Source organism: Rhinopithecus roxellana, chromosome 12 (assembly GCF_007565055.1).
Source record: "Rhinopithecus roxellana isolate Shanxi Qingling chromosome 12, ASM756505v1, whole genome shotgun sequence".
In the NCBI taxonomy this organism is placed as follows: Eukaryota; Metazoa; Chordata; class Mammalia; order Primates; family Cercopithecidae; genus Rhinopithecus; species Rhinopithecus roxellana.
The window spans coordinates 114,393,539-114,418,279 of NC_044560.1; the positions used below are offsets into that span (position 1 = coordinate 114,393,539).

The window sequence follows — 24,741 nt, forward strand, 5'->3', positions numbered from 1 at the left end:
TTTTTTTCTTCAAGTAGAGACGGGGTTTCACTCTGTTGGCCACTCTGCTTTCAAACTCCTGGCCTCAAGGGATCCACCCACCTTGGCCTCCCAAAATACTAGGATTACAGTCATGAGCCGCCACAGCCAGCCTCTCTCTGTTTTTTGTCTTTTTTTTTTTTTTTTTAAGAGACAGGGTCTTGCTCTGTTGCCCAGGCTGGAGCGCAGTGGCACGATCACAGCTTACTGCAGCCTCGAAATGGGCTCAAGCCAGGAGCCTCAGCCTCCCGAGTAGCTGGCACCACAGGCATGCACCACCATACCCACCCTCCTAATTTCTCTTGAAATTCTTCTGTGCCTTTACTTGTACACATCCAGATCTTCCACCCATCTTATCTATAGAAGATTTTGGCCAGATGGAGAGCCGATATGTCACTACTGCTGCTAAACCAACCGTCCTTTCCACACTGACTTGAAATCTGTCTTCTGTTATGCGTGTATATATATATATATATACACACACACACACACACACACACTTAGATCTATTTCTAGGCCATCTATTCTGTGCCAGAGATGTCTGTGTCTTCCTGTGTCAGGACACATGTATTACTTTTAGAATCAGAAGAAAGGGTTCTTTTTGTTTTTTGATTTTTTTTTTTTTTAAGAACAATGTCTTTGGACCCCCTGCTGAGCCTGGACCCTGGAAATTCCTGGCAGCTGGGAGGCCAGGGGAGAGAGGACAGCAGGGAGGGTGTCACAGCCCTGAATCAAGGGAGAGGAGAAATAAGGAGGACCCAGCTGCTTGTAAAATAGTCTTCCCTTTTATTTTCAATCAACCCTTTTCCAAGTTAGTGCCACGAGTTGAGATCAGGGGGTCAGAGCCCACTGGGACGTGGCGGGGGCAGCAGGGGGACTCATGTCCCCCGCCCCCAGCTCAGTCCCTCCAAGGATGGGACTGGCAGCCAGGGATGAAGGGTGTGAGGCTGTCTGCCCCCTCCCCTGCCAGCCCGACTCCGTAGTCTGCCCCCTCAGCTACTCCCAAGGCCAAGGACAGGGAGGCGGTCCTGTGCAGGCTGTCCGTGGCCAAGAGTGTTAGTGGTCAGAGCCCAGGCAGGCTGGGTTAGTGGGGTCTCCTCCGGCAGCCAGGGAAGGAACTGCGGAGAGAGGGAGAGACAGAGCAGTGATGCAGGTGGGAGGGCCTGCCCCATGTGATCCACCCAGCACGCAGCCCATGCCTGGAGCAGCTTGGAGGGCAGGAGGAGAGGGCAGAGGCCAGGCTGTAGGAGCTGGGGGTGTCCCTTGGAAGCCCACCGAAGAGGGGAGCCAGGGTCCAGTCCGGCAGGGAGGAGGGGCTCAGATAGACGACTGCCACTGCACAAAGCGCTTGGATTCCTGCTGGAAGATTCAGGGGAGAGGAGGGAATGGAGTGGGAATTGGTTTTGTACTGTGGGAGCCCTGCCCCTCCTCCCTCATGCCTGAGTCCAGGCCCCCAGCCCCTCCTCCCTCAGACCCAGGAGTCCAGGCCCCCAGCCCCTCCTCCCTCAGACCCAGGAGTCCAGACCCCAGCCCCTCCTCCCTCTGACTCAGGAGTCCAGACCCCAGCCCCTCCTCCCTCTGACTCAGGAGTCCAGGCCCCCAGCCCCTCCTCCCTCAGGCCCGGGAGTCCAGGCCCCCAGCCCCTCCTCCCTCAGACCCGGGAGTCCAGGCCCCAGCCCCTCCTCCCTCAGACCCGGGAGTCCAGGCCCCAGCCCCTCCTCCCTCAGACCCGGGAGTCCAGGCCCCCAGTCCCTCCTCCCTCAGACCCGGGAGTCCAGGCCCCAGTCCCTCCTCCCTCAGACCCGGGAGTCCAGGCCCCCAGCCCCTCCTCCCTCAGACCCGGGAGTCCAGGCCCCCAGCCCCTCCTCCCTCAGGCCCAGGCATCCAGTACCTGAGGGTTGAAAGGGTCGTCATCGTCTGTGTCATCGTAGTCGTCACTGGGGTTTGATGCGGGGCATGGCAGAGAGGCGGGATGGGGACCCATCAGGAGGCTGCACCCCCCCACCCCAACCGTGGTCCCCAGGTGCTGCCCCTGCCAACCGTGGTCCCCAGGTGCTGCCCCCCCTCCCCAGGACCCTGCCCTCCCCCGCTCCTGACCTGGGTGGGAAGAGGGCCCAGGCTCGGGGCAGGCTGCAGAGTGCAGTGGCCAGTGCTCCTGCGGACAGCAGGGAGAAGAGCAGCAGGAAGAGCAGGCCTTCCAGGGCGTCTTCGCACAGGCCCCGCAGGGCTGCACCATAGTCCTGAGGGGAGGGCGTCATCCGGCAGTGCTCCCACCCCCTCCCCCACCAGCACACACTGTGCACACCAGTCTGGCTGTCCTCCCAGCTGTGGTACTGCACACGTCAGCTGACTGCTCTATGACTCAGTTTCCCCTGTCAAAGGGCAGTTCTGAGAATACAGTGGGGTCGTTAGTGTGATAGGCCTGGCACTCAGGAATTAATTGCACAGGCTCCAGACTTGGCGTCTCCTGAGCTGTACACACCCCCCCCCAACCCTGTGTCATTGCAGGCCCCCATCTCCCTTTCACATGGGCCCTCCCCCACCAGCACCTCCCATCCAGAACCAGTCCAGCATCTCCCATCAGCCCTGGGCCCTCCCTCCACCTTCATCTGCCCAGGAACCTGAGAACTGCCCCTCCCGTTTCCCTTCTGCCTCCCGGCAGCGGCACCCCCTGCAGGAGCATCCTCTCCTGTGCCAAGCGCCCACAGGCCAGCCACTGCCAGCTCCGTCTTAGCCCAGGGGCGAGGGCTTCGTAACTGGGCCCTGCTGACATTTTGAGCCAGATCATTCTCTGTGGTGACAGCACTGCCCTGTGTGTTGTGGGGTGCTAAGCAGCACTGCTCAGTTCCACCCACCAGATGCCAGGAGGACCCCCTCCTGCAGTGTGGCAACCAACAGCAACTCTGCACCCAGCCAAGTGTCCGTGGGGGCTAGAGCACATGGAACGGCACGTAAAAGAACCAGTCAGCGGCTCAGGATGACACCACACACACACAATACACACTCAACATGCCAACAGATGCTGGCTCTGATGACTCATCCCAAGAAATCAGCAGAAACGGCCTTCACCGAATGCTAAGCACCTGCACAGCCTAATGCATTCAGTGGGGGTTGACAGAGCCTGCTCCGCCCCGGGCGCTGCCCCTGGTACCAGGAAACTTCGGTAACAGGACAGAGAAGGTCATCTCAGGGGGTGGTGTGTGCAACGAGGTAGGAGGGCGAGGGTCAGTGCAGGGTGGGGGTAGGTCAGGTGACCCCACCAGCAGGGATGGGTCCTCCAGGAAGGAGCCAGGCAGAGGGCTGTGCAGAGGAAGCTGGGAAGGGCTGAGGCCAGAGACAGACGTATCCAGGACTGACCACCCAGGCCCTTGTAGGTCAGGGCGAGGAGCAGGGATTTTAATCCGTGTCCAGGGGGAATCACCAAGGGTTTTAAGCAGAGGAAGAACTTGATCGGATTGTGGTTTAAAAGGATCACCCGGCTGGCTGGCTGCTGCAAGACGGGGGTAGGCGAGGGGGGAAGAGGCCCCTGCAGTCATGGAGTTTAGGATGCAGGTACCCGGGTACAGTGGTAGAGGTAGGAACAGTGGTGGGAGTCCAGATAGGTTTCAGAGGAAGGACCAACAGAACTTGTTCCGAGAATGGTTGTGGGAGGTAAGAGCAGGGAGCCGGTTGTGGAAGGTATGAGCCTGAGTTTCTGGCAGCAGCACCTGGTTGAGGTGGGGTTCTGTTACTAAGCCAGTGAGGGCAGGGGTAGGGACCTGTCGGGGCAATGGAGGCTCTGTTTTGAGAGTATTGGTACATGCACACTGTCCTTCATCCTCACAACAGCCCTGCCAGGCAGACACTGACCCCCCACACACTGCTGCCTTTTGCAATGGTGGAAAGAAGTTGCAGCCCAGAGAGGGCAAGCTACTTGTCCGGAGTCACACAGTCTGGAAAGGGCAGAAGTGAGATGGAGCTGATTCACTGAGGCTCCAGCGCACACCCTCCTTCCTCCTCGTCCCTGATGTCCCTTATTGTTGATTTTTTTTTTTAATGTTAAAATAGAGATGGGGTTTCACCATGTTGGCCAGGCTGGTCTTGAACTCCTGAGCTCAAGGAGTTCTGATCTGCCCCACTGGGCCTCCCAAAGTGCTGGGATTACAGGCACAAGGCACCCATGCCCAGCCCCCTCTATTTTTTTTTTTTTTTTTCTTTGAGATGGATGATCGCTCTGCCGCCCAGGCTGGAGTGCAGTGGCATGATCTCAGCTCACTGCAACCTCCACCACCCCGGTTCAAGCAATTCTCATGCCTCAGCCTCCTAAGTAGCTGGGAATACAGGGGTGCGCCACCACGCCTGGCTAGTTTTTCTGTATTTTTAGTAGAGATGGGATTTCGCCATGTTGGCCAGGTGGTTCTCAAACTCCTGACTTCAGGTGATCCACCCACCTTGGTCTCCCAAAATGCTGGGATTAGGGGCATGAGCCACAGTGCCTGGCCTGGCTGATTATTCTTGATTTTTAATCTGTGAGGACCCTGATGCCCCATCAGACAGGGGAGATGGAGGCCCGGGGTCTCATGGTGCAGCCGTAGGGGAGGATAGAGTGATCCGTCCTCCTCTTTCCCTTCCCTCCCTCCACGAAGGAGTCTGGGGGCCTGTATTCCAGCCCAGTTTCTGTCTAGGCCACAGAAAAGTGCCTGGACCCCAGTTTATCCTTATGCAAAAGATGAGGGCAGCCCTGGGCTGGGTGGGGGCCCAACCTTTCTCAGCTCAATAGTTGGCAATTCTGAACATGGCTTCAGTGCTTGCTCCCCACTCCCTTTTTGGAATGCCAATTTCAGAAGGGTGGGGGGGCAGTGGGAGCCACAGAAGGGGTCTGTCTGAGCCAGAGCAGGGAAAGCTCAGGTCCAGGTATGGTGTAGATGAATCCCTTTTGGGTAGGGTTGCCAGATCAAATTCAGGACTTCCAGTTCAATTTGAATATCAGATGCCCATAAGGCTAAACTGGGGTCCAGGCAGTTTTCTGTGGCCTAAGCAGAAACTGGGCTGGAATACAGGCCCCCCAGACCCCTTTGTGGAGGGAGGGAAGGGAAAGAGGAGGACAGATACATAATTTCTAGTATAAGTATCTCCCTAGCATTGCACCGGGCATACTTATAGCAGAGTGGTTTGCTGTTTGCTGAATCTGGCAGCCTTATTCTAGGGTCCATGCTTCCTTCTCCAGGAGAGAGAACGAGGCCTCAGCTGCAGTAGGGGCATTGGGCATTGAAAGTAGATGGATGGCCGGGCGCGGTGGCTCAAGCCTGTAATCCCAGCACTTTGGGAGGCCGAGACGGGCGGATCACGAGATCAGGAGATCGAGACTATTCTGGCTAACACGGTGAAACCCCGTCTCTACTAAAAAATACAAAAATCTAGCCGGGCGAGGTGGCGGGCGCCTGTAGTCCCAGCTACTTGGGAGGCTGAGGCAGGAGAATGGCATAAATCCGGGAGGCGGAGCTTGCAGTGAGCCAAGATCCAGCCACTGCACTCCAGCCCGGGCGACAGAGCGAGACTCCGTCTAAAAAAAAAAAGAAAGTAGATGGATGAAAACATTCCAGAAGCAGAAAGGACAAGACTGGGCAACTGCCTGGCTGTAGGGGGCAGGGGGTGGGGCCCTCCGGAAGGTCCCTCTCTCTTCAGTGTGCACGGGCTGGCTGGCCGTGGGACCTTGGGAAAGTCCCTCAACTCTGCATCTCGTCTTCTAAGTCTGTTAAGTGGGATAATCCTAGTTCCTTCCTCATAGCATTGTTATGAGTCATCGATGAGTTACCACCTGTGAAACGCAACAGGGTCAGGTACTCGGTGAAGCTATGCACATGTGCGGTCTTTGATGGGCAGACTGGCTGGGGAAAGGCATCCTCAGGTGTGTGTTTTAGAACAGCTCTCACTGGTTTTGTTTGTTTGTTTGTGACAGAGTTTCGCTCTTGTTGCCCAGGCTGGAGTGCAGTGGCGCAATCTCGGCTCACTGCAACCTCTGCCTCATGGGTTCAAGTAATTCTCCTGCCTCAGCCTCCAGAGTAGTTGGGATTATAGGTGCGTGCTACCACCGCGCCTAGCTAACTTTTTGTATTTTTAGTAGAGACGGGGTATCACCAGGTTGGCCAGGCTGGTCTTGAACTCCTGATCTCAGGTGATCCACCCGCCTTGGCCTCCCAAAGTGCTGGGATTACAGGTGTGAGCCTCTGCGCCCGGTCAGCTCCTACTGTTTTATAAGGGAATTTTTTTTTTCAATCCTCACAACCATCCAGTAAAAAAAAAAAAAAAAAAAAAAAAAAACACTCGTCCTTCCTCACGGTACGGGTGGGAAGCAGAGTCAGCCATGCTCACCTGCCTATGGCCTTGCAGCCTACAGCAAAGCCCAAGCTGGAGTCTGCAGGACACCAGATATCTTTCCTCCTGGGCACCCTGCCCGCCCCTGCCTGTCCAGTGTATGAACAGCATACACCCCAGGGGAGCTGGACAGGTGCCCACTCTTGCAATCCCAGTTTTATAAGTGAGGGAACTAACTGAGGTACAGAGAAGTTAAGTGACTTGCCCTTGGTCAAGAGCTAGGACTGGAACCCAGGCAGTCTTACTCCTGAACTCACTGAGTGGCAGCCTCTAGGAGGGAGGGAGAGGCAGGAGGAAGGAGAGAGGAGAGAAGACAAGGAAGGAAAAGGTGGCAGGAATGGACGGGGAGGGTGGGATGGGGACCGAGGGAGAAGTGCGGGAGTTGGGGGGGGAAAGGGAGGGAGGAGGGAAGAAATATGGATAATGCTTGATAGGTAGGTAGATGACAGGTAGAGAATAGATATAGGACAGATAAATCATATAAACAGAGGATACAGAGATATCCTCAGGCGCAATGGCAGGGGTCCAAGGAGAGGAAGGAGGTAGTTCTGTGGGTCGAGGCAGAGGCTCCCGAGACTCCCGTGGGAGAAGAAATTGGGAGGGGGAAGGGGGTTCACCTTGTGCAGGCCACGGCAGTGCAGCAGTGCCACCAACTGGTGGAAGTTTCCTTCTGTCACATTCACAGTCTCCTCCAAGGACAGCAGAGGCTTCTACAGGGCGAGGAGAGGTCGTTTTCCCACCTACTCGTCAGGCTCGCCCATCGCCCTGGCCCCGCCCACAAAATAGGGCCCGCCCACAACCCAGGGCCCCGCCCACACACAGCCAAGGGGTCCGGTTCTTTGGGTCCCACCCACGCCCCACAGCTCCACCGTGCCCCTCCCGCCTTCCCCTTGGGGTCTGCGTGTCTGGGGAGCGCCCACCCACCGACCTGCGCTGAAGGGAACTGAGGCACAGCTTCTCTCTCCAGGCCCAGCAGCTGGGAGTGGATGTTGGCCAGAGCTCGCTGGGACAGAGTCAGCCTCTGCAGAAAGAGAAAGGGAGGGAGGAGGACCCAGGAGTCGTCGCCCCGGTCCTCCTTCCTCTCCTCCGGACAAAGCACTCAGGCCCCTGGCCTGCATCCTCCCCGGAACCCAGGAGTCCAGGCCCCAGCCCCAGCCCCTCCCCCTCCCTTCAGAGTCCAGATTTCTGGTTCCCTCAACACCCCTTTCCCTTGCCCGCAGCCCTAACCTGTTGGAAGGGGTTGGAGACGGCCTGGTTGCAGAGGAAATAATAGCTCAGGATGTCTGAAGTGGGAGGAGGAGAGGGGAGGAGGCCATGAGCCTGGGCCCCCAGGGACCTCCCGGGGGAAGGCCGGGGACTGGGGGGTTAGCAGGGTTAGGGGCCTCAGCCCAGCTCTGGAGCCCTCCTGGAGCCAGATGGCCTTACCTTCAGAGACCCGCCAGCCCCGCGTCCCTTCTGCTCCTGCCACAGCCAGAGCAGGCGCTGGTGCGCATCTCTGTACTCCCTGGGAACCCCTGACTTCATGGTGCTCCCGTTTTCTCCAGGGGGTGAAACCCCCCATTCCTGACGCCCAGAAGCACCCTTTTCTGACCCTTCTCTCTCTTCCTGGCACCAGCATATTTATCCCGCCCTCTTTTCCAGTGCACCAGGAGAGGCGCTGCCAGCTGGAGCGGAAGGGATGAGGGTCTGGGGGGTGGCGGGGCTCCAGGAGGGCTCCAAGCTGGGGAGTGGTCAGGAGCCCTGCTTCCCTTCCAGAGGGCTGGGTTTCGCCTGGCGGGCTGTACCCCGACCCCACCCTGGGCAGGACCGGGCACAGAGGAGGCCTGAGGAAGCCAGGGCCTGCACTGCCCAACCCGGCAGACCCACCGGGCCCTTGGAAATCACCTGAGCTGAGCCCTGTCTCCTCCTGGGTCAGGTTCAGAACATAAGGGTCTGGATTGGAGCAGAAGTCACTGAGGCCCTGCGTGAGGCAGCAGAAAAGGGGTCAAACCCGAAACTGCCCTGATTCTACACTTCCACAGCACCCAGTGCCTGGCTCCCCGGCTCCCCTCCCCACTCAGGGGTCCAGGTCCCAGCCCCTCCTCCCTCAGACTCAGGAGTCCAGGCCCCAGGCCCCTCCTCCCTCAGACCCAGGGGTCCAGACTCCCCAGCCCTTTCTCCCTCAGACCCAGGAGTCTAGGCCCCCAGCTTCTCCTCCCTCACACCCAGGAGTCCAGACCCCCAGCCCCTCCTCCCTCATTCCTAGGAATCCAGGCTTCCAGCCCCTCCTCCATTACAGCCTAAGCATCCAGGACAACAACCTGTACCCACTCAGGACCCAGGAAACCAGTCCTAAACCTCAGAGCTGTGATCGTGCCCCCCAATTCCTTTCTCTACTAAGCCATGCCATCCCAGGATCCAGAAGTTGAAGTGTGCAGGCCCCCTGAGTGCCAGAGCCCAATGGCCCGGCCCCGGCACTCACCACGGCCGTGGCTGCCTCCAGGCCTATGGAGCCCCAGCTCAGGATGAGAACCAGGAGACTCATGACCGTCATCCTAGAGTGGGGGAGGGAGGATCAGCCTGGGGTTCTTAATCTCCTAGCCTAGCCTCTTTCCACACCCCAAATCCCATCACAGCCACCCCTCCACCCCACACCCACCTCTGGAGCCTGGAGGATCAGAATTAGGGACACAGAAGTTCGGTGGTGGGGGGTGAGCCAGTGGCTGCTGACGTCCAGCTGGACATCTGGCTCCTGCCCAGATGAGCAGGGTGTGGGCATGAGCAGGAGCCTGGGCTAGGGGGTCGTAGCTTGGATCCCAGCTCCAGGACCCTGAGACGGTGACTGCTCACCTCTGGGCTCACTGCCCCCGAAGGCTCCCAAGTCCACCCACAGCTTGGTCAGCCTCTGGCTCTGCCCTGTCTCCTCTGAGAATGGGAGACAGTTCCAGGGCTGAAATCTGAAAGTCTCTGGACTTTCCAGGCGAGGAGGGGTGCAGGGGGCGTGTCAGCATTGGTAGGGTGACCAACAAGCAGGAAGGGCACCCAGGGGTCCCCAAACTGAAGGCCTGGCCTCCAGTCCCAGACCTGCCCTGTGTTGGCTAGGTTTACCTGTCCGCAAACCTTTGCGGGGTCTCTCCCACTCTCTCAGGGACAATGGAGGCATGAGTTCAACTCCGCCCCACCCCACCAGGGCCAGAGAGGATGCAGGAACTGCTCCAATGGGAATGGCCTGCCTGGTTCAAATCCCAGCTCTGGCACTTCTAGCTGTGTGGCCCTGAGCAAGTGGGCCAGCCTCTCTGATCTTCAGTCCCTCCCTCTGTTAAACAGGGAGAAGGGCCGGGTGTGGTAGCTTGTGCCTGTAAACCCAGCACTTTGGAAGGCTGAGGCAGGCAGATCACTTGAGGCCAGGAGTTCGAGATCAGCCTGGGCAACATAGCGAGACTCCATCTCCACAAAAATATGCAAAACTTAGGCCAGGCGCGGTGGCTTATGCCTGTAATCCCAGCACTTTGGGAGGCAGAGGCAGGCGGATCACCTTAGGTCGGGAGTTCGAGACAATCCTGACCAACATGGAGAAACCCCGTCTCTACTAAAAATACAAAATTAGCCAGATATGGTGGCACATGCCTGTCATCCCAGCTACTTGGGAGGCAGAGGCAGAAGAATCGCCTGAACCCAGGAGGCAGAGGTTGCAGCGAGCTGAGATCACGCCACTGCACTCCAGCCTGGGCAATAAGAGCTAAACTCCATCTCAAAAAAAAAATAGCCAGGAGTGGTGGCATGAGCCTATGGTCCCAGCTACTCTGGAGGCTGAGGTGGGGGGATCACTTGAGCCTCAGGGGACAGAGGCTGCAGTGAGCCGAGATCGTGCCACTGCACTCCAGCCTGGGCAACAAAGCAAGACCTTCTCAAAATAAAAATAAAAAATAAAAAACAGGGAGAAGGAAGCACCTTCCTGACAGAGTGGGCATGAGGCACTCCAGGGAGTACAGAGAAGAGTGTCAGGTGCTTAGAGCGATCTATGAAATAAGCGTGGTCCTGTGTCTCCGCCACGACGCTTAAGGGCCGCTCAGCCTCGGACTGGGCCACCCCCTGCCTCAGGTCCCTGACCGGCCACATGGAGTCTTATGGTAACTCCTTTATCTGAAGGAATCAGCATGCATGACCCTCAATAGATCATCATCCTCATCTTTTTTTTTTTTTTGCACTCTGTCGTCCAGGCTGGAGTGCAATGGTGTCATCTCGGCACACCGCAACCTCCACCCTCCGGGTTCAAGCAATTCTCCTGCCTCAGCCTCCTGAATATCTGGGACTACAGGCACATACCACCACACCCGGCTAATTTTTGTATTTTTAGTAGAGACGGGGTTTCTCCGTGTTTGTCAGGCTGGTCTCGAACTCCTGACCTCATGATCCACCCAGCTCGGCCTCCCAAAGTGCTGGGACTACAGGCGTGGGCCACAGCGCCTGGTCTCATCCTCATCTTTATTGCAAACACAATGATTATTTCTGCCATGATTCCAGCATACTTCATACGGTGAGGGCTACCTGTTTTCAGGTCTGTCTCCGCCTCCCTCCTGGGCTGCTCTGACTCTCTTTTCTTCGTGTGTACCCAGCCCTGAAGGACCACCGTCCTCCGTGTAGGACAGTTGTAAGACTGAGGTCCTGCCTGCCAGGAGAGTGCCAGGCATGCACTGGGGAACCCCTACTGCCTACACTTACACGATCACCAGCCACTTGCTCTGCTTCGCCAGGCCCAGGAGGGTGAAGAGGCAGACCAGCAGCTCCAGGAGCAGCAAGAGGACATAGGCCAGCCACCTGGGAGGGGAGATGGTAGGGCTGAAACCACAAACCTGCCTCCAGGCACCCTGGCGGAACAGCAACCCCGCCACCAATGTTCACCCTGCACCCCCAGCTTAGCCTCACATTCACTACCCTCCAAGCTGAGGCTCCTGCTGTTTACTGTGTCTGGGCCACAGCCCAGCTCATCTGTGAAATGGGTCACTGGAGAGGTTTAGATTACAGGTCCTGGGCACCTGGGACTATCCCCTGGCCGGGCCACACACACATGCCCTGGACCAGGGACATGTGATATGTTCTCTCCGAGCTCCCCATCCCCGACCCCGCCCTGCAGAGTGGAGATAGTCCTTCTCAGACTGCACCAAGGATCCCATCGCATCCCCTGAGGGCATGACGTCTGGAGGCAGAGGCTGCCTGGTCTCAAATCCAGCCCCTTCGCTTTATCGGCCGGGTAACTCTGTCTGGGTAACCTTAGCCTCTCGTTCCTCAGTTTCCCCACCTGCAACGTGGGGAGCACAGCACCACTGGCTTGAGAATGTTGCCTCGAGTGGGATGCGTGACTAGAAGTGCTCAGAGAGTGCCAGGCACGTGGACACACTTAGAGGTTAGCCTGAGCATGAAAGAGGGAACTGAGATGTTATTTAATAGTTAATACTTGGCCGGGCGCAGTGTAATCCCTGCACTTTGGGAGGCTGAGGCGAGCGGATCACTTGAGGTCAGGAGTTTGAGACCAGCCTGGCCAACATGGTGAAACCCCGTTTCTGCTAAAAATACAATTAGCCAGGTGTAGTGGTGCATGCCTGTAATCCCAGCTACTTGGGAGGCTGAGGCAGGAGAATCATTTGAACCCAGGAGGCGGAGGTTGCAGTGAGTCGAGATGGCGCCATTGCACTCCAGCCTGGGCAACAAGAGTGAGACTCAGCCTCAAAAACGAAAAAAAAAAAGTTAATACTTAAATATCTGCGAAGCGCCCACCACCATGATTCAGGAGGTGCAAGCACCCAAGCCACAGGGAGAAACAGGAGGAGCTGGGTTTCCTAGGCCCACCAAGAACCCCTAAGGCTGGGAAGGTGACCACCTCCACCTTTTTTTTTTTTTTTTTTTTTGAGACGGAGTCTCGCTCTGTCGCCCGGGCTGCAGTGCAGTGGCTGGATCTCTGCAAGCTCCGCCTCCCGGGTTCACGCCATTCTCCTGCCTCAGCCTTCCGAGTAGCTGGGACTACAGGTGCCCGCCACCTCGCCCGGCTAGTTTTTTGTATTTTTTTAGTAGAGACGGGGTTTCACCATGTTAGCCAGGATGGTCTCGATCTCCCGACCTCATGATCCGCCCGTCTCGGCCTCCCAAAGTGCTGGGATTACAGGCTTGAGCCACTGCGCCCGGCCCACCTCCACCTTTAAACACAGGGCGTGCAAGTTAGTTCACACCTGACCAATCAGGTAGCAAAGAGAGCTCACTAAAATGCTAATTAGGCAAAAACAGGAAGTAAAGAAATAGCCAATCATCTATCGCCTGAGAGCATAGGGGGAGGGACAGTGATTGGGATATAAACCCAGGCATTCCAGCCAGCAACGGCTACTGGCTTTGGGTCCCCTCCATTTGTATGGGGGCTATTTTCACTCTATTAAATCTTGCACCTGCACACTCTTCTGGTCCGCGTCTGTTATGGCTCGAGCTGAGCTTTTACTCGCCGTCCACCACTGCTATTTGCCGCAGTCGCAGACCCGGGGCTGACTTCCACCCCTCGGGATCCAGCAGGGTGTCCGCGTGCTCCTGATCCAGCCAGGTGCCCATTGCTACCCCCAATCGGGCTAAAGGCTTGCCTTTGTTTCTGCACTGCTAAGTGCCTGGGTTCGTCCTAATCGAGCTGAACACTAGCCGCTGGGTTCCACAATTCTCTTCCGTGACCCACGGCTTTTTTTTTTTGTTTTGTTTTTTTGTTTTTTGTTTTTTGTTTTTTTGTTTGAGACGGAGTCTCGCTCTGTCGCCCAGGCTGGAGTGCAGTGGCCGGATCTCAGCTCACTGCAAGCTCCGCCTTTAGGGTTCACACCATTCTCCTGTCTCAGCCTCCCTAGTAGCTGGGACTACAGGCGCCCGCCACCTGACCTGGCTAGTTTTTGTATTTTTTAGTAGAGACGGGGTTTCACCATGTTAGCCAGGATGGTCTCGATCTCCTGACCTCGTGATCCGCCCGTTCGGCCTCCCAAAATGCTGGGATGACAGGCTTGAGCCACCACGCCTGGCCAACCCACGGCTTCTAATAGAGCTATAACACTCACCGCATGGCCCAAGATCCCATTCCTTGGAATCCGTGAGGCCAAGAACCCCAGGTCAGAGAACAAGAGGCTTGGCTGCTATCTTGGAAGCAGCCCGCCACCATCTTCAGAGCTCTGGGAGCAAGGACCGCCCCCAGGGAACAGCAGTGCAGTGCCGGGCACACTGTGAGTGCCCAGTTAATCCTGCCATTCTCTGCAGTCCCCACAAACTTGGGCTTCACTCCTTACCCTCACATCTGGCTGCTTTCCCCCAGCCTCACAAGTGCCCCCTCCCACAAGACTCCCTTGAGGGCCCCTGATTTGTCTCTTGAGGGACTCCCAAGTGTGGGGTGCTTTCGCAGTGGTGCACCCGGAATATATTTTCTAGTGATGGTGGGTCTGTCTCACCCTGGCGTCACCCTCATGGGTGACTTCCTGCCCTCCCCCAGGAGGAGGAGCTGAGGCCCGGCTTGTGTGGCCCCTGGGTCTGACCACAGTGCAGGACATGGACTTCCTCAAACTCAGGCTTGTCTGTCTGTTGCATCTGCTGCCCTGCGGGTGTGTCTTGACCTCCAGCTTTTTCAGCCCCAGTCTGCCTTCCCCACTCCGGGAAGGTCTCCTGAATCTCAGCCCATGCCCCACAGGCAGGGCCCCCAGCTGACGTCGCATGAATGAATGAATGAATGAATGATTACTAATGGTCAGAGTGATAAGGATGCCATCATGGTGGCCGTTGGGAAGGGTGGCTGCCTGGATGCTGCACAGCTCCCTGCCTCCTCTCCTCCAAATGCCACCTTCTCAGTCGCCCTGATGAACTGCCAGACTCTGTTCCACCTCATCTCCCTCTATAATTTTCTTTTTTTCTTTCTCTCTCTCTTTTTTTTTTTGAGACAGAGTCTCACTCCACCACCCAGGCTGGAGTGCAGTGGTGGGATCTCCACTCACTGCAAGCTCCACCTCCCGGGTTCACGCCATTCTCCTGCCTCAGCCTCCTGAGTAGCTGGGACTACAGGCCTCCGCCACCACGCCCGGCTAATTTTTGTATTTTTAGTAGAGACGGAGTTTCACCGTGTTAGCCAGGATGGTCTCCATCTCTTGACCTCGTGATCCTCCCACCTCGGCCTCCCAAAGTGCTGGGATTACAGGTGTGAGCCACCGTGCCCGGCCCCCTCTGTAATTTTCTCCAAAGTTCTCATGGTCCAACACCTTTCAGAAGGTTTTGCTCTGCGTTTGTCCCTTGCTGGCGCCCCCTAGAGGACACAGCCACGTGGCAGGGATTTCTGCCATTTGCTCACTGCCCTGCCCCCCCACCTGGGCGGCTGCACTTCCCGTGCACCTCTGCGGTGCTCTCCCTGTGCCAATCGCCCTTCTCAGCACTCAGATGCCAACTCAACAGTTCACAACAATTTAACAAGGGGGACGGTGCCCCGATTCCCATTTCACAGATGGGGCCTGCAAAGTAACTTGATTGCAGCTGCGTGGTTAGGGAGGGGCTGGCTGGCTTTCAAGTACAGGTTCCTAACCTGTAGGTACGCTGCCTCTTTCACCAGAGCTAAATAAATGGTGCGGAACAACGCTTTGGGAGGCCTAGGAGGGCAGATCACGAGGTCAGGAGTTCGAGACCAGCCTGGCCAACATGGTGAAACCCCATCTCTACTAAGAATACAAAAATTAGCCGGGCGTGGTGGCGCATGCCTGTAATCCCAGCTACTCCAGAGGCTGAGGCAGGAGAATTGCTTGAATCCGGGAGGCGGAGGTTGCAGTGAGCTGAGATCGCGCCATTGCACTCCAGCCTGGGCAACAGAGCGAGACTCCATCTCAAAAAAAAAAAAATAGTGCTGAAAAAACGCACGTGTCACACGGATGAACGGGTGAGTGAGTGACCTGCTGGGTTAGTTCAGGAGTGACTGAGTCCAAGAGTGACTTGCTTAATAAGTGAGTCAAGGAATGAACGCATGTGTGAATAAGTGAGTGGAGTGATGATGGAGGGGGTGGATGAGTGAATGGGTGAGGACATGGGTGTCAGGATGACCATGGGGTCCCGTGATCTGTCCCTCCACAGCAGGGTTTATTGACCTCATCATATTTTTTTTTTTTTTTTTTTTTGAGATGGAGTCTCACTCTATCGCCCAGCCTAGAGTGCAATGGTGAAATCTTGGCTCACCACAACCTCCACCTCCCGGGTTCAAGGGATTCTCCTGCCTCAGCCTCCCAAGTAGCTGGGATTACAGACGTCTGCCACCACACCTGGCAAATTTTTGTATTTTTGGTAGAGTCGGGATTTCACCCTGTTGGCCAGACTGGTCTCAAACTCCTGACCTCAGGTGATCCACCCACCTCAGCCTCCCAAAGTGCTGGGATTACAGGCCTGAGCCACTGAGCCTTGCCAGCCTCGTCATCATTGACATGGTGGCTGGATCATTCCCTGCCAGTGGGTGGGGAGGGGGGTCCTGTGCCTTGCAGGGTGTTGAACAGTCCCTGGGCCCTACCCACTGGATGCCAGAAGGTGCACACCGCCCCCCACTGGCTGTCACAACCAAAACTGTCTCCAGACATGGCCAACTGTGCCCCGGGGGACTCCGTCTGAGAGCTGCTGGCACAGAGAGCAAGAACAGCAGCAGCCTCTCACCTGTATTCCTCCACGAAGGACACATCTTCAGCCACCTGCAGGGGGCTCAGGGGCACTCCCTGCCAGAAGGCCAGCCCCTGCAGCTGCTGGGCCACCGCCTCTGCCTGCCGCCGAGCCCCTCGGGCAGCAGCCACCAGCTCCGTGCGCGGCTCGAGCACCTCCTCCAGGGTGGTCAGCTCTGTCCTCACTGCCTCACCCAGCCTCTCCACCATCTCCAACACCTGGGGACAGGACAGGGGCTGAGGTCTGGGAAGGACATCCTTGGGAGAGCCCGCGGTCAAGGCCTGGGGTTTTAGAGGTGAAGGAGGGGTGCACAGTAGTGGGTGTCTGAGATCTGGAGTCTGGGACATCTGAGGATTGAGGAAGGGAAGGGGTTGGGGAGGGGCTCCAACATCAAGTTCCTGGAGTTCTGTGGCCTCTATCCAGAGCCCTGGGTGGTTGGTAACTTGAGCCCAGGGTAGTGAGTCCAGCCCCAGGACTGAGATTAACTCTGGAGCTTTAGGTCTGAAGTTTTCATCTGCCTTCCAGAATCTGGGGTCTCAAGTCTGGGTCCCATGGTCTAGGGTCTGCAGCTGGACATGGAAGCTAAGGCCTCAAGTGGGGCCAGGCCTCAGCCCCAGGGCCCAGAATCCTGGAGCCGAGGTCAGAGCTGCAGCCTCAAGTCGAGGACCTGAGCCTCAGAGCGGGGGTCCCTGCGCTTGCTTATGGGCCAAGAATCGGGTCTGGGGCCCTGGATCTGGCCTGAGGACAGGGGCTGGTGTCCCTGGTAGTTGGTTTCTGTGTGGTTTGGGGGTTTCAGGTAAGGTCCAGGGCTGGGCCTGGGTGTGAGGTCCTCAATTTGCAGCCAGGGTAGGGGGTTGGGTGGACAGTCTGAGGTCTGTGGGTCTCAGGATGAAGTTCCGAATCTGGGGTCCTATGCTTCAAGCCTGGGGTCTTAGCTCTGAGTCTGGATCCCTTTGTCCTTGGGTGTGGGGAGCCCATCCGGGTGTGGGTCTGGGGTCCCACTGGTTGCTGGCCCCTCACCAGGTGGTCAATGGCGCTGAGTGTGTGGTTGGCGTGCAGCAGCGCGGAGCTGAGCTGGGATACCCCATCACTGGTCTCACTGTTGCCATAGAAACCGATGCCAATGCCAATGCTGAGCGGAGGAGGAGGGAGAGGAATCTCAGCGGGTCCCAGGACCCCGGGGGCCACCGTCCCCTCCCACCCCATCCCCTCCACCCCGCCTTCTTATCCACCCCTCCCATCTCTCAGCCCCACCCCATTGGTCCAGCCCGTGGGAAAAGGGCGACTTCAGCCTGGCCCCCATCGGTTGCCAAGGTAACGGGAAGGCCTCACTCCCCCAGCGGAGGGACGTCATTGTGATGCTAATGGTGGGTGGAGTGGTAGGGGGGAGGGAGCCCCCGATTTAACTCGCACCTCCCTGGAGCAGAACCCCAGTCACACCCAGCTTCGGGATGGGCCGTCTTCCCCTCCCTATGACTGCCTGCCCCACACCCTTCCCCCGCATCCTTTGCCAGGCAGGCAGCCCTCCTGGCACCTGTCCTAGGGTGCTCTAGGGTCCTTGGAGTCCGCAGCGTCAACCCCTCGTGCTGAGACGTCCCCCGCCCCCACCTGCTGGGGGTTCCTAAGGGTACGAGGGGGCAGCTGCCACCATCTCCTGGGGGGGACGCTGAGCCTGGAGCTCTCAGCCTTCCCCCACCCGGGACCCAAGCGTCTGGCCAGCTGGGAGGGAAGTAAGGGAATGTGGGAGGGAGGCTGGTGGATGGGCCAGAAGCCGTGCCCCCGCCCGGGCCCTGCCAACACACAGAGCTCCATTGTGGGGCCTGAATGTGGGGCCCTAGACCCCTCCCGTCCCCGCCCCCGGCCGGTGTCCCGCAGTGGAGGGGGCGGGAGCCTGACACCCTCACAGTTCCCAGCCCCGGCTGGGCCTCCACCCCCATCCCTCGGGTCGGACGCCCGGTGTCCCCGCCCCATTGTTTGGAGTCCTACAAAGCTCCTCTTGTTCCCAGGCTGCGGGGGCTGGGGCCGTGTCTCTCCCCCACTGGGCCTTTGTCCACCTCCCCTGTCTCCCCCCACGCCAGAGAGCCGGAGGAGGAAGCGTCCTGGATACAGGGCACCCATGCAGGTCCCTCCCCTTGCCCACTGTGGGTCTGGGGGCAGGCCTCTGGCCCTCTGGGACCGCCCCCCCCCCACCCCCACCTCCGTCTGTGGCAGAGGATAGCCTTCTGTAACTTGCAGGTGCCGCTCTGCTGGGGAGGGGGCTATGCTCAGAGCTTGCTTTTGGTAGGTGGTGTGTTCACATTGGAAGCCCCCTAAGCTCCCTTTGAGGGGTGTGACGGGGTCCTACTAACCTGGGTCTGAATCTCCATGCTGCCTCTTAAGCCACGTGGCCTCGAAAGGTGACCTCCCCTGTGTCCCTGAGCCTTCCTCTTTGGAAACTGGGCCTGACACCCCTGAATCCAGCAGCGTTATTGTGAGAAGGACTTAGACCAGCTCAGGTCTGGGCACAGATGAGGTGCTCTTGGAGGGTGAGTATCTATTTATCGTCCATCTCCCTGATTAGAACATAAGCTGCATGAGGGGCTCCTTGCCTGGCTTGGTCAGTATCTGGCACATAGTAGATACTCAATAAATAGTTGTCGAATGAATGAGCTGGTGAATGACGGAATGACAGACATCACCAGTTAATGTTGGTTGAGAGTAGCTGCAAGCCAGACACTGTGCTTTCTCTCCATCTTACCCCAGCAGGAGGTGGGCGAGGCGATAATACCCACTTTACAGAAGTGGACATTGAGGCCCAGGGAGACTATCACTCCCTTAGGTCACATGGCTATTCAATGGGAGAGCCACCAAAACCAAGCCATCTGACTGCCCCTGCACCTTCTCACCAGATGACTGCCCTTGATTCACTTCCTCTCCAGAGCCTCACTTTCTCCATCCATCAAATGGAAGAGTCCTTCCTGCTGTGCGCTGAAGCGGGCTTGCAAATGGCGGGGAGAGGGACGAGGGAATTTCCTCCTTCCTGTCTGCTTCCTCCACGTCCCCGGAGGACACCCCCAGGAAGGCCAGCAGAGAGCTTGGGGAGCCCTGTCCCCACCGCCCACCCACCCTGGGGCCCCATTACCAGCCGGCGAGAAGGGCGACAATGCAGCTCCAGGTGACGCAGCCTCCTCCGGGCGAGGGGGTCTTGGACCCTGGAGGCTCGGGCGGCCGGCAGCAGCAGAAGCGGATGAGGTAGACAGCGATGAAAATGAGGCTCAGGCCCAAGCCCAGGCCCGCCAAGGCCGCCACCAGCAACAAGGCCTGGGGAAGAGGGTGACATCAGGCCTCCGAGGGCACCAGCGTGGTCCACACTCAGATCCCCTTTCCTGCGTGGCTTGGGGGTTGGGGTCTGGGATGTCAGAGTGAAGGTGGGAGGCATCCCTGGCCTAATCTTGGGGGAGATTGGGGCCCAGCTCCTCCCAGGCTGGCAGCTGGGGCTCCAGGTGTCAGGGCCAGCTTGCTGGAGGGAGCTTCCAACTGGGGGCCCCAAGCCTTGGGTCCCAGTTCTGCTCTGCCCCTCCAATGGCTGTGCAACCTTTAGCAGGAACCACCCCTTCTCCGAGCCAGGGTTTCCTTCTGCAGCCAGCAGTTGGAATGGAGCATTTCCCGAGGCCCCTCCACAGTCCTGTGGGATCAGGGGGGCGGTGGGGGTGTGGGGGCACCTGTTCCTGGTGCCTCGGGCCAGGCTGGGGGAGGTGTGCTTCCTCCCCCTCTCCTCCCTGCTCACTGTCTCCCCTGCTGCTGAGCGCCACACCCTGCGCCTGAGCTTGTCACCCAGTGACGGGGCGAGGGGCTGTGTGGCAACATGTGTGTGTGTGTGTGTGTGTGTGTGTGTGTGTGTATGCAAGACTCAGAAATGGAAACTGGGAGAATGAAGACAGAACAGAGAGAGAGATGGAGGGAGGCGCAGGCAGAAAGACACAACCAAAAAAAGAGACAAAGATAAGACAAGGTTTGGGCATGAGTCAGAAAAAGGCAGAGAGCAAAAGGGATCAAATCAGAGAGGAAGAGCAGAGTAAGGGAGAGAGAGTGCGAGAACACTATAGAGACAGGAGAGACACACAAGGACAGAGAGGCTGAGAGAGCCAAGGCCCGAGAAGACAGAGGCAGGCAGTGGAAACATTCTGCGGTGGGGAAAGCCTTGCAGAATAACAGGGTCTCCACGTGGTGGGGATTTTCCAGCTGACCTGTGCAGCCCCAGAGCCCCAGAGGACCACAGTGGCCCAGGGGGTTTGCACTGAGCCCCGGAGCTTGGAGGGACAACATTGGGATCAGAGTCACACTTCTGGACTTGCCAAGGCTGTTTCCCCTAAACCATGGTGTTTCTGCCTTTGTCCACACACACACACACACACACACAGAGGCACAGTGGTGTGTGTGTGTGTCCCAAGTGTGTGCAGTGTTTGTGTTTCCGGTGTGAGACTGGATGTTTTTATCTTTGGGTTGTCTCCATGAGATGAGGATGCACCTGAGTGTGCCTCCTGGGTGCTCTTCTGTCTGCAAATGAGAACATCTGTGGGCATTTGCGTGTTCTGGGCACAGTTCCTTGGGTCTGTGAGTGGGTCCGGTTGTGTGTGTGTAACAGTGTGGGTGAGTGTGTGTGGATGCGTGACTTCATGTGAGGGTGTGTGTGCACTGAACGTTAGAGTCAATATATGTGTGCATGTGTGTGTACATGTGAATGTGAAATGTATAAATGTTTGTGTATGTGCATGTGTGTATGTATATGGGAGTATAAACGTGTATGTGTAACTGTGCATGCATGAGTGTGTGAGCATATATATATAAGTGCAGTGTGTGCTTGTATATGGGAGTAAATGCTTATGTGTGTATGTGAGCGTGTGTTGAGTCACTGTGTGCAGTGTGTGTGCATATGTGTGATTGTGTATGTGTAAGCGGGTCTAGCCATGTGAGTGTATGCATGTGTCTATATGTGCGTATTGTATGTGGGTGTGAGTGCATAGTGGGAGTAGTAAATAGGTATATGTGTGTGTGCATATGTGTGTGCATGTGGTGTATGAGAGTAAGTGGATGGCCGGGCGCGGTGGCTCAAGCCTGTAATCCCAGCACTTTGGGAGGCCGAGACGGGCGAATCACGAGGTCAGGAGATCGAGACCATCCTGGCTAACATGGTGAAACCCCGTCTCTACTAAAAAATACAAAAAACTAGCCGGGCGAGGTGGCGGGCGCCTGTAGTCCCAGCTACTCGGGAGGCTGAGGCAGGAGAATGGCGGGAACCCGGGAGGCGGAGCTTGCAGTGAGCTGAGATCCGGCCACTGCACTCCAGCCTGGGCGACAGAGCAAGACTCCGTCTCAAAAAAAAAAAAAAAAAAAAAAAAAAAGAGTAAGTGGGTGTGTGTGTGCCTGTGCAGATGTGGGTGAGTGTGTGCATGTGTATAATGAGAGTAAGTGGGTGTGTGTGTGCCTGTGCAGATGTGTGTAATGGGAGTATGTGCATGTGAGTGTGTAATGGGAGCGTGTGTGTGCCTATGCAGATGTGAGTGTGTACTGGGAGTAAGTGGGCATGTCTGAGTGTGCCTGTGCATATGTGAGTGTATGCATGTGTGTAATAAGATTAAGTGGGCGTGTGTGTGTGCCTGTGCATATGTGTGTGTGCAGGTGTGTGATGAAAGTAAGTGGGCATGTCTGAGTGTACCTGTGCATGTGTGTGTCTGCATGTGAGTGTGTTGGAGTAAGTGGGCGTGTGTGTGTACGCCTGTGCATATGCGGGTGAGTGTGTGTGTGTGTGTGTGGCTGTGTGCCTCCCCGCGGGCCAGTGTCCCAGAGGCCCTGGCTGTGTCTGTAGCTGTGTCCACGGTGGTCGCGTCCCTGGAGGGGTCCCCCTCTCCCTCCTCGGCTGTGCTCTGCCTGCGCATCCCTGCCACCCTGACCCTGACCCCCGACCATGGGGGCGGAGTGAGGCTCCCCCAAACCCGTGCCTCTGGCGGTGACTGGGGCCGCGGATTCCTGCGTAAGGCTTCGGGAGGTCTCGGGGCCAGAGCGGGCGTGAGTCTGGGCGGAGGAGGCCGGAGCCGGTGGAGGGCGGGGTTGGAGGTGGCCGTTGTGTAACTGCGAGGCTGTGGGCGAGGGGACGGCGGTCCCCGTGTGTGGGGAGAGGGGGCGGGCGAGGAGCAGGCGGGGAAGAGCTGCTCAGGGCTGTGCCAGCCATGACCCAAATAGCTCAGAACACAGCACGCATCCCCTCCGCGCTTTTCTGGGACCCCCTCCACGCCCCCTGAGCTCTCCAATCCCAGCCCCCTTTTCCCAGGAGCAACCCAGGACAGCGCCCAGGGACTCAGGCCCCATCGGCAGGGCCAGGACCCGTCCTGGGGCCACATCGGGACTCCCTGCGCCCCCACCCGTCCCCAGCTCTGCCAAGCCTTTCTCCTCATTAATCTCAAAGTCAAGGACTTGAATTAAACTGGGTCAGAGGACAGCTCTTTCGCCCGCTGGAGCTGCCCCGAGCTGGGTCCCTTCCCCAGGGACCCCGGTTTCTGCGAGGTTCCCACACCGGCCCCACCCTCGGGACCCGGGTCTGTCATCCCGAAGCTCCCCAAACCCAGCCTCATCTCGGCCCTCACCCCTGCAGCGTGCTGACCACCCCTTCTTTCTTGGGACGGGCAGGAAGCTTCCTCTCCCAGCGCGCCTTCATTTTCCAGCCCTGGCACTCAGCCCCTTGAGCCCCCTTCCCCATTTCAGACTTTCAATCCCATCCCAGCACCCTAGAAGCCAGCGTTTTCCCCTCCGCCGTTATCAGGTCCGCTGTCTCCTGGGTCCCACCGTATCTGGGACATATTCACCTGCTCTGATCCTGTGGGGCTGGGTCATCTTTTAGGGCAGGGAGAGTAGACCTAACCTCCCGATGACCCTGGAGGCCGGCTTCCCAGGCAGGTATCAGACGCCCGGGAATCCGGGACCCCGTCCCCTCCTCTCCATGAACTCAGGGGTCCAGACGCCCAGCCTTCCCTTATTGAGAGAGCTCGAGGTGTGGACAGGTATGGAAGCCCCAGGCTCCTCCTCCCTTCGCAACCCCAAAGTCCGGGCCGGCCCCCAGGCTCCGGGGGAGCTCAAGAAATCTGTGACCCAGCCCCCTCCTCCCTCGGGACCCAGGAGCTCCGGCCCCCAGCCCTGGCCCCCAGGCCCGGCGCCCGGTCCCACCTGCTGGTATTCCTGCTCTTGGGGCGCGAAACCGCTGGGCACCGGGCGGAGCTGGAAGTCGGCGCGGGGCAGCTGGTGGAGGAGATGCACCCAAGCCGAGGGCCGGTAGCCCGGGGGCGCCCCCATGGCCCCCGGGGGAGGGGGCAGCGGGGCGGACGCCGGGGCTGCGGGAGCCTCCGGAGTCGAGCGGGGCGCGGGCGGCGCGGGGTCTGGCTGGGCTCAGGGGAGCGGGAGCGGGGGGAGGCAGGGGGTGGGGGGCGGAGATTGGGGGGGAGGCGCGGGCCGGGCGGGGACGGTGCTGCCCCTGGTGGTCGCGGCGGGGACTGCGGGAGTCCGGAGGCTCCAGCGCTCCACTCCTCCCGCCCTCCCCCGCCCCCCCACTGTGGTCGCGGCTCCCACCTGCTGCCCGCGCAGGGACCGCGCTGCTGGCGTCGGTGGCATCCGGAGAGCTGGCTTGCACCGCGATTGAAAACAGCCCTCCTTATCCATAAGAGGCCACTCATACTGTTATTTCACCCTAAAACATAATGATCCGTTTATCCTTACGGAGAACCTTCATGTCTGTGTAAAGGTCGCTAGTCAGTACAGAGCGTTTTACAAAGAACGGCCGGTTCCACGGATAAAAATTCCTCTGTGTATGAAAGTGCTCTCACCTGTAAAAGATGCCCGTGTTTGTGTAAAATCTCCGTCCCACTTTTATTCCTAACCTGTATAAGGACACAGCTTCTAAGCACAAACCCTCCTGTGTGTATAGGCTACTCCAGAGCATACTGAAAAATCCACACGCCTGTGTAAGAAGCCTTCATATCTGCATAAGGACCCCTTCTACCTGCATAAGGACCCTGGTCATCTATATAAAGGGGCCCTTCCCGTCCTGTAAACTGACTCAGGATTGCTTCCGTGTGTACAAGAAACCTGCCCCTTGGCATTTGCCGTACAGTTACAAAGTATTTTTCCAGCCACTCCCCGTGTTACGTCTCACTGGAATCCTCCGACGCCACACTGATAGATGGGGAAGTGCCACCCCTGGGAGAGGACATGGCCACCCTGACATCATCACCCAGACTGTCATTATTGCAGCCAAAACTAGGTGCTCAGGAATCTGGCCCCAGGGGTCCCCTCTTGCTGTAAGGCAGGATGAGACTTTGCCATTTGGAAACCACACACGCGGCCTCTCTTGTGGGGATTGGGATGAGTGAAAGAAGGGAGATTAGTGCTCCACTTACCCCATTTCCATATTTTGCTCCAGATTGACAAGAAAGAACTAAGGAAAAGAGGAATGCTGGTGGTAGTGGAGGTGGTGGTGATGATGATAATGATGGTGGTGATTATGTTCGTGATACGGTGTCATGATGATGGTGATGGTGACGGTGATGGTGATGATGGTGATGGTGGTGATGATGGTGATGGTGATGATGATAATTGTGATGGTGATGATGATGGTGGTGGTGAGGATGGTGGTGATGATGGTGATGGTGGTGGTGATGATGGTGGTGATGATGGTGATGG

At 57.8% G+C, this 24,741-nt stretch overlaps 1 protein-coding gene across 4 annotated transcripts; it reads right to left on the reverse strand.

Annotated features, from left to right (window-relative positions):
- Positions 1-781: 781 nt before the first annotated feature.
- Positions 782-23,484, reverse strand: TTYH1 (tweety family member 1). 4 transcript variants are annotated; one of them, XM_010379784.2, is made up of 14 exons: positions 23,233-23,484; positions 19,157-19,335; positions 17,056-17,167; positions 16,033-16,253; positions 11,074-11,169; positions 8,834-8,906; positions 8,257-8,332; positions 7,600-7,655; positions 7,301-7,393; positions 6,990-7,082; positions 2,116-2,258; positions 1,910-1,955; positions 1,294-1,374; positions 782-1,136 (listed from the first exon to the last, which is right to left on the reverse strand). In XM_010379784.2, exons 1-13 carry the CDS (start codon positions 23,356-23,358, stop codon positions 1,336-1,338), a joined length of 1,353 nt encoding a protein of 450 aa, XP_010378086.1. In that variant the 5' UTR covers positions 23,359-23,484; the 3' UTR covers positions 782-1,136; positions 1,294-1,335. The 4 variants fall into 4 exon arrangements, with proteins under 4 accessions (XP_010378086.1, XP_010378085.1, XP_010378084.1 ...); XM_010379783.2 differs by having other exon boundaries at positions 1,294-1,377; XM_010379782.2 differs by lacking the exon at positions 1,910-1,955.
- Between the last annotated feature and the right edge of the window lie 1,257 nt (positions 23,485-24,741).